The 9,091-nt window shown below is 32.2% G+C and overlaps 1 protein-coding gene across 2 annotated transcripts; it reads left to right on the plus strand.

Moving 5' to 3' along the window:
* Positions 1-363: 363 nt before the first annotated feature.
* On the plus strand, positions 364-8,479 carry LOC108465367 (E3 ubiquitin-protein ligase SIS3). Of its 2 annotated transcripts, none has more exons than XM_017765701.2 (10): positions 364-775; positions 864-902; positions 1,131-1,197; positions 1,317-1,390; positions 1,705-1,843; positions 1,937-2,029; positions 2,255-2,320; positions 6,502-6,621; positions 7,155-7,268; positions 7,692-8,479. In XM_017765701.2, exons 1-10 carry the CDS (start codon positions 747-749, stop codon positions 8,088-8,090), a joined length of 1,140 nt encoding a protein of 379 aa, XP_017621190.1. In that variant the 5' UTR covers positions 364-746; the 3' UTR covers positions 8,091-8,479. The 2 variants fall into 2 exon arrangements, with proteins under 2 accessions (XP_017621190.1, XP_017621191.1); XM_017765702.2 differs by having other exon boundaries at positions 365-775; positions 864-898.
* The last annotated feature ends 612 nt before the right edge of the window (positions 8,480-9,091 follow it).

Genomic DNA, 9,091 nt, shown 5'->3' on the forward strand with positions numbered 1-9,091 from the left:
AAGGCTTAACTTGAAAAAAAAAAGATTTAGGCCTTAATGGAGGAATAATTACAAAATTCAAAGTCTAACTTAAAAAAAAAAATCAAATCCTAATATAGGAAAAGTTGTGAAGTTCCAGCCCTAAAATATGATTTAACTCTTTTATATTTTGATTTTATTTTTCAATTGAATTTTTAATTAAAAGCATAGCAAGGAGGAGGATTCTTTGTGCTAAAAATGTCATACCTAATCTAACCGATCCTAATTCAATTCAAGCACGTAACCACACTATCACACGTGTCATCAACTCCCCACCGTCTAAATCAATTTTGTTTTTGTATTTTTTCTTAAAGCCACACTTTGTAAAAAAACATTTGTTATAAGTGTAATTAATCACTAAAAATTAATTAAATTCCAGGCCCTCCCTTCCACCTCGGATTGATTAATGTCTGCCCTTCCGTTTACTTACAAGTCCTCAAAATGCTACTGCGCTCTCTTTACCTGTGCCTATTTTTTTTCTTTTCTTTATTATTCCCGTAAATTAGTTTCTGCTTAATGAATCAATAACTATAAACAAAGATAATCATAGTAGGGATATATTCTTGTTCAATTTCATTCTTTTTGTTTCCTTTTCTCTTTTTTTCTTCCAAATGAATATCAGATCTCTTGGGTTTTGCTGTTCTTACACTCTCTAAAGCTCCCGCCCCCTTCTTTTCTTTTCTCTTTTTTTTTTTCTTTCTGTTATACTTCTTTAAACTCTTTCCTCTATGGCAATCAGAGGTGTCGATTTCAAGTGGTTTGTTTTTCATCTCTTTAATTTTTCTTATTTATGCAGATAAAAATTGGGATTTTATTATTTGCTTTTTGTTTTTTGGTTTTTGCAGGTATGATGGGTTCTTCTTGTCTATGCTGGCTACAAGTGTGTATCCTTTTTCTCTTTTGATATTTCATTATTTTTAATTTGGGTTTAGGATTTTCTTGCTAGTTCTGTACATCTATGGATTTCTTTTTTTAAAGTTATTTTTGTTTTGGTAAAGTTTGATTGTTGGGAAAATTGGAGTAAAGGGGATGGGAAATGAATCTTTTGTTATCTTCTTTTGTGTTTGTTTGAGAAGTACTTGTTTGTTCTTTTAACAATTCTTTTCCTTTAGAATCATTGTTGCTATCAATTGGAAGCGTTATCATCATTGTGCATACCCGTTGCATATATGGATCGTGGTGAGTGTTCTTTTATTCGTTTTGGTTTTGGGAATTTTGTATGAATTGAAAAGTTGGTTCCTTCTGAATTTTTCTGATGCAGGAAAAGTTTCTTATGAATTCGAAACTTAATGTTTCAGGTTGACTACACTACTGTCTTCATTTTTCGTCTTTTGATGTTTGTAGATAATGGACTTGCCGCTGGAATGGGTTTGTAAGTACTTGTCTTTTACTTGTAGCTATTAAGTAGTTTAAGCAACGGAGTTTGAACATGGGCTTAAGAGTTTTTCATCATGAAGTCTGAACCGTTGCTTTTCAATTTCATGCTCGTGCTGTCGTGCTGCTCAACTTAGATACTAGAATGCCAATTAGCCATTACAGTTAAAAAATCTATTTCTACCTTTGTCCTGTTTGATTCTCAGTTGTATTTACCTGCAACTCTTTCTTCTGTAAAAGGTAGTATTCTGTTAGTAGCTAACATTTTACTTTACAGGTACTTATCTTATGCTTGACTTGATTTACTTCTAGGGATTTTGGGTGGCAGCAGAGGTATGCTCGATTTTGTGGAAGAATAGTGGTCCTTTCAATTCTGTCTATGCTACTTTATCCGTTTCTTTGGGCCTGGACTGTAATTGGCACTCTATGGTTCACTAGTGCTAGGAACTGTGTAAGTGTTTAATGCTTTCACAGTAGTCAGGATCATTCTCTTGTAAATGCTATCTTATCACTGGACTGGAGTTAATATGGCAAACATATGCAGTTGCCAAAAGAAGGTCAGAAATATGGTTTCCTGATTTGGCTGCTTTTCAGTTACTGTGGACTGCTTTGCATTGCTTGTATGTCTGTTGGAAAGGTTAGTCATGCCTATACTACAGTAGAGTGCCTTTTAATTCATCAATGACCTTGCCGTAATCTGTATGTTACATACCCATGATGACAGCTGTCTTTTGTTTCTGTTTCTTTCTTTTTATGTCATGTTCTCATGGCCTGGATGCATGCATGGCACATCTAAATTGTTTGTTATGTTAATTTCTATTACTATTTTCTTATCTTTCTTCATGAAATTCATCTTCTGTAGTGGATGACACGGAGACAAGCACACTTATTACGTGCTCAGCAGGGTATTCCTATTTCAGAATATGGGGTGAGTTCTTAATCTCTTACTACATATATCTTTAATATGGGAGCTTTATCATTAATATTTTATTATTTCAGTTTTATTTTATAATATTTATTTTAAGTTTTAGATATCTTTTGCATGGCTAGGATTATTAGTTTTCCTTGGGGTTTAAATCTAAGGTTAAGAATAGAACTTTATTTGCAAGAAAACCTAGTAAATTTACTTGCAAGGAAGTCTATTATAAATATGCTGTAACTTTATTACAGCCACAACATTATTATTATATTCTTTGAATTAATATAAGAAACTAGAGGTTTTTCTATAACCTTATGATTTTTAGAGTTTCACTTTCTTTCTAACTCATTTTTCTGCCTTTCTCTCGATTGCTGCTGTTACTCTGTCTAAACAACATCAATTTTGGTATCAAAGCCTAGTTAAAACGTAGGATCTAGATTAGGGTTTGCTTTTAAGCCATGGTTGGACGTGTTAGAGATCGAGGAACTCAGTGTCAAGAAACAGAATTGGTTGCATTATGACATGCGATTGAAGAATTGGTTGTGATAAGAAAAAGTGGAAACCTGGATGGAAATTTTGGAAGGTGCCCACAATCAGAGTGACATATCAAAAGATAGTCTCGTTGATAAATATGAATTTTGGTGAGGAAGAAAACCCCTTCCATGATGCTAGACCCACAAATCATATGGTAAGAGGTGGATTGGAAGAGTGGCTGGTGTATGCCCTTGAATTAAACAAGGGTGGAATTATTGTTGAATTTATTGATTTTTTTTGCAAGATGCATTGGAAAGAGCAAGAATATGATCTATCAACACCTATTTATGATGAGCATACAAAAAAATAATTAAAGGTGAGGAGGGGTCCAATATTGTGGCAGATGCACTTAGTCGACAAATTTCACTGCTTAAAGCATTGAGTGCTCTAGTGAAGGGATTTTGAAAAGTTAAAGATCAGGATGAAATTGACCCATATTTCACCCCAAACATAGTTGAGAGTCCCAATATGTTTGGCATGAACCATGAGATCTCTAATGAGGAAGAGTAGAGACAATGATGATGAAGACCAAGACATGTAAAATCGATACTCCCTTAAAACGGTGATTAGGATCCTAGCCAACTTTCCAAGAATAAGCATTACCATTGCTTACAAAGCATGGACACGACAAGAAGACCCTCGTGCCGTTGTTGTTTCGGTGTTTGACATCGTTTTGCTGTCAACACGTTGAAATACATATGAGATGCAACAAAAATATAATACAAGATTTGGACACGGTCAAACTTGGTCAAGTGACTTGGACATGGGATTTCAGTGGCTGAAAACTTGGAATGGGTAAAAAAAAATCTTTTAAACTTAGATCTACACTTTCTATGAAGGGTTTCAAGAATCTAAACTTGTAAATTGTGATTAGGAGGTTGAGAGCGGATAAAATGAGGTATTTATTTTCTAGTTATTCAAACACCGATCAACAGTAACTGGCAATTGCCATTGACGGTGATAATGGTGATGCTTTGTTTGGTTTTGGGTTGAAGAAGGGAGGGAGAGAGAAGATACTTCCAGAGAAAATGAAAGACTAAAATGGTATAAAACATTTTTTTAATTGTTCAAGAAGTGATAAAAGTTTCGCTTGAAAGGTAAAACCCAATTTTCAAAGGCTCTCTTTCCAATAGTCTCTTTTATCACACCATTAGCTTAAATTATAATTTTAATTGTTTTTTTACTTTTACTATGCAGTCAATCCTCTCTATGACAACTACCTTCTATAACAACATTTTATTATAACAACCAAGTTTATGTAGAACCAATTTTTTGTATTTTATTTTTATACTTCATAACAACTTTTATCTATAACAATCATAAAGTATGTAAAGTCTTTACTAAATTAGTTTTTTATAATAGCCTCTTCACCAAAATTTAGTAAAATTAGTTCTATTTCTAAGCTAAATAAAAATAATACATTTTAATTAAGATATTATTTCAATAAAATGTTAAATTTTTATAAAAATATATTAATCATATTCAATTAAATGAAAATAATTTTAATAAATGAAATTACAACTGTAGATAATACTCTATATGTCTCAATAAAAATGGCACAAATGACATTTTGAGGTCAAACTTCTTAAAATTTGGCCTCAACTATTTTAAATATTTTATCTGATTAGATTCTATAAAAATATATTTAAAAACTACTTTATCTAAAGTTTTTATAGTATGTTTTCAAATTTTATGTATAATAAAATCTAAAGAATAAGTGGTCAAAGTTGAAAACTTTTACCACTAAAAGTCAAAATGTGACAAATTTAGTGTGACAGGGGTATATAAAAGATGCGATCTAAATCTCACTAATTAATATTATTATTATAATATATTATAGTTTTTAATATAAAATTTTAAAATATATTCAAATATGATTTCAATCTCAATTATTGTTTTAGGTGTCTCAAATGTTGTTATAGGTATTTTAAATGTAGTTATAGGTGTATAATAACCACTTCTGTATAACATCAAAAAGTTTTGTTAGACAAGTGGAGTTGTTATAGAGGGGGTTGATTATTTTTGAATTAGGGTATAAATTGGATTTAAAAATTGAATTAATATGTATATTAAATATTAGTAAATTTAAAAATATAAAAAAAAAATATATTTTATTGTTATGTCTTACCCATATTATGTGTCTGTGTATGTGCTTTATAGACCATCTCTTGAAATCCAAGAAATGGAAACATTCTTTAAAGAGTGTCATCATCTAGATGATCATTCCTTGTGGAATATACCTTGGTTGAATGATTTTCTTGATCAATTAGCTGGTTCTATGGAATTCTTAATAATTGATTTATCTGAAGACTACTTTTAAGACTTTTGACAGCCTTTATGACTGGTTAGAAATGCCAAGTGCATCTATGCAGATCATGAGTGTGGTGGGCAGACAACTAGACATTGTAAAACCACATGCAGCTACTATAAGAACTACTTTAAATGCTGTAGTTTTCTCTGAAACCTGCTCAACAAAACCTAAAGTTGGCTAACCTTCTAGCATTGAGAGCGAGAATAGTCCTGTACTGCTCATATATCAAACAAGACAATGGTTGAGGTAGATGAAAAAAATTTAGATGGTAAATCAGCTGTCAGCACACCAGCTCTTGAAAAAATTGCTCCCGCTTGTGATGCTCCAAAAGAAGAGAAAGAAAAAGTATATATCACCGAAGCTTTTGCTAAGGACCTAGAAAACAGTGTGGATAACAATGGATCTCATGTGGTTATGGCCTTTGTTTGAGAGCTAATTCCTTGAAACCTAAGTGCAAAACCCATATTGGCTTAGAGAATGTTGCAAGTTCAAAACGGATTCGATATGACAATTAATTGCATAGAGTAAAATGGAGGTTGATAGTACAATTTAACTGCTTTTGGTTGTGATCAAACAGATTCTAGTGTTCAGCTTCTCCCAGTCCTATGGAACTACATCAACTTCTCGCCTGTGAACTTTTCCTTGGTTCACTATTACCTACAAGAAGTTTTGTACAAATAAAATATTCATAATGAGTTTTGTTTAATGTTGAAGTATGGATAAAATAGACTTCTGTTCTGATAAATGCATAAGGAAAGTTCAATGAATTTAGATAAACAAAAGAGATTAACTAGTATTTATTTGAGTATAAAATGGTTACTGTGGTGTTTATGATGTAAATATTTGAGTATTCATTTTGCTTTCAATCCAATCTTAATGGAGATTGTTGTAGTAAGATTGATTGGAATTTGTAGTTTGGTGTTTTCAGAGAACTATATTTATCTTTATTTGAGTCGGAATCTAATTCAGTTATGTGAATACAAAAGAATGTTGATCATGGAAAGGTGCTGCTGCTTAGTTCTGCTGAGTCACTTCAGTTTCTCCAGTGCATGATATCCTTTATAGCTTCTTCATTGAGATTTCTTTTGTACTTGACCACCCCTTTGAATTCAAAAAAGTACCTAGAGACGTTTCAATCATTCATATCTTTAACCTTATTGATGCTGACTTTATCTTTCATTTGATTTAGTTACTTTTGTTTTAGTTTTGTCAAGTTTCTAATTGTTAAAAAGTACTTATCTAAGCATTTATGTGCAAGTGTTGGTAGTTTAAGAGAAGTTCTATTTCTGTATTTGGTATCACTTTAGTTTGATGGCTTCTGAACTAAATACCTAGTTTAATCTAGGTTTTGGTAGACATGATTCGAGTACCAGATTGGGCATTTGAGGCTGCTGGTCAAGAGATGAGAGGCATGGGCCAAGATACTGCACCATACCATCCTGGACTTTATTTGACTCCTGCTCAGGTTGGTGCTTAGTTATTATGAGCCACATTAATAATTTCCGTTATTTATTTATTTATTTTTTTAAATACCTAGAACGAGTCTTGTAGAACAATTAGGGAGAAGAAATAGAATTTATAAATTTAGAGAGGAACTTTGAAATTAACAAGAACAATCAGGGGAGAACAGATTATATGAGAGGAACATGATTAAGGGAGAAAACCTAATGGTATAGATGGAAAATTCTCAATAATTAAATATTCAATGCTTAAAAGCCAGTTGAAACTAAAATAGCATTGGTTTATAGCTAGATGCAATTCCTGATTAAAAAGCGCAAAATGACCGAATCCCTAAAAACCCAGTTTTTGAAAATAAAAGTAAAATGCTAATTAGTTTGAAATATCCTGAATATATGTAAAAGTTATAGTAAACATTAAAAATATAAAGTAAAGCCCTAGATAATTTGGTCCTCCATTAAAGGTGAGGCTGAAGCCCCTCTCGTAGATTTTCAATCATGATCTCTCAATATTTATTTATCTTTTATGGTTTTTGCTCAGAGAGAAGCAGTGGAAGCACTCATTCAAGAGCTTCCAAAATTCAGGTTGAAGGCTGTTCCAACTGATTGCAGTGAATGTCCAATCTGCTTGGAAGAGTTCCATGTAGGGAATGAGGTAAAACCTTTTAGGTCAATTCAAGCACTTCTCTAAGGTCTTCCATTTATACTCTACAAATGTTCCTGGTTAAGCTTAGATAGGGCTACTATTCTCCATCAATTATAAGTGAGTTGGATTTGTGGCCTGTGAATTGGCTCTTTAAAGGTAATTACATCGATATGAAATCTGTTATGTATGTTGGATCTATTATGAAGTTTATACTCGTAGTCCCCAGTTTGCAGATTCCTGGCTCAGATATATTATTTTCAGAGTGACTGCAACTCACACTGATCATATGGAAAATAAAATACCTAATAAATATTACTCTATGATGACTGAAAGCTGAAGGTGCTTGCACAGATTGCTATTTTATAGTATGAAAACATAGTAAATGATATTTGGTTTAGCTTTAGCTTGAGTATCTAACAAGGAGTGGTGCAGGTTCGTGGATTGCCTTGTGCTCACAATTTTCATGTAGAGTGCATTGACCAGTGGCTTAGACTGAATGTGAAGTGTCCTCGATGCCGATGTTCTGTGTTCCCAAATCTTGACTTAAGTGCCTTATCCAATCTCCGAAGTGCTGATTCGGAACGGTCATCTGCCAGCATAGTCACATCAACCCAATACGTGAGAACTCAGCCTCTCAGCCAGAGCTATTTATTGAGATTGCAAGGTCTACTCCGCCCAGTCCGAACAGGCAATGCTGGGGCACCAAATGATGCAGATGTTGCTTTAGACACTGCTGAGAATGGAGCCTTTAATGTGGCAACTCAGAATTCTACAGGCAGAGAAACTGTAGGACATGCGCTTGGTGGTCTCTCCACTCCACCACACCACTGAATCTTTCTTGAACTTTCCCTCACAATTTTTGCTACATTTTTCTAACCTTTAGCCGAAAGAGCTAGACGATAATGTTTTGCCCATGGCCATTGCTAAACGCCTGTTCTTTGTTGCTCATTGTAACAAACGGTTTATAAGTTGAGCTGCCAGTATATCGAGTCCACTGAATTACAGATTATATTGGAACAAAATGTGTTCCACGTTTATACTTACGTCTGAGGATGTGGGCTGTGGTGAATTTTTTACACGTACTGATTTTTTTATGTTTATACCTGAACTTATCTGCCATTTATGTGATTTGAAGTTTTAGCCCCAAACCTGCCTTGACACTAAGGGTGAGTGTTTGATCAAATTGAATGAAAAATTTTTGAGTTAATCGAGTTGATAAATTTTATTTTATCATTTTAACTTGATTTAAAATTTTCTCGAGTCAAGTGAGATAGAATCAGATCGAATATATTTGTTCGAGTTAAATTAAAGAAATAATATTGGGTCATTGTAATAATTGTCATCCAACGTAATTAAATTTGTACATTGTAATTAAATTTGTTATTAACTTTTATTCTCTCATAATTTATTTATTAATTTTTATATACGGGTTAATTTTTTACCTATTTAGTTGCTTCCATTATCTTGATTCTTATTACTATGTATTTTAAAATTAAAAATATATTGAATGTAAACAATGTGATTTTTTTTATAAATGCTATCTTATAGATAAAATGTAAAGTTCATACAAACATAAAATTTTATACTAATATTTTATAACAAAATCTAATTTATAAAGATTTAATATAATTAAATAATACAATAATATAAATTGTACAAAATGTGAAATTTAATTCAATAATATAAATAGTAGATATAAATAAAATTGTTACTATTTAGGTTTAGAGATATTTTTTGGATGATTTTAATTTTGATTTGGGATAAAAGGTAAGAAGTAAAAGTTTAGGGAAAAATAAAAAGTTTTGGAGGGTTAGGGAGTAAAATTTAGGGGG

The sequence above is a fragment of the Gossypium arboreum genome, chromosome 3 (genome assembly GCF_025698485.1).
Source record: "Gossypium arboreum isolate Shixiya-1 chromosome 3, ASM2569848v2, whole genome shotgun sequence".
Classification (NCBI taxonomy): Eukaryota; Viridiplantae; Streptophyta; class Magnoliopsida; order Malvales; family Malvaceae; genus Gossypium; species Gossypium arboreum.

What these genes read in the sequence shown, in the direction of transcription:
- LOC108465367 (XM_017765701.2), top strand. Translation starts at nt 747, where the DNA reads ATGGCAATCAGAGGTGTCGATTTCAAGTG. An exon ending in TCACTAGTGCTAGGAACTGT is followed by an intron (nt 1,844 to 1,936) that starts GTAAGTGTTTAA and finishes AAACATATGCAG; the next exon opens with TTGCCAAAAGAAGGTCAGAA. An exon ending in TTTATTTGACTCCTGCTCAG is followed by an intron (nt 6,622 to 7,154) that starts GTTGGTGCTTAG and finishes GTTTTTGCTCAG; the next exon opens with AGAGAAGCAGTGGAAGCACT.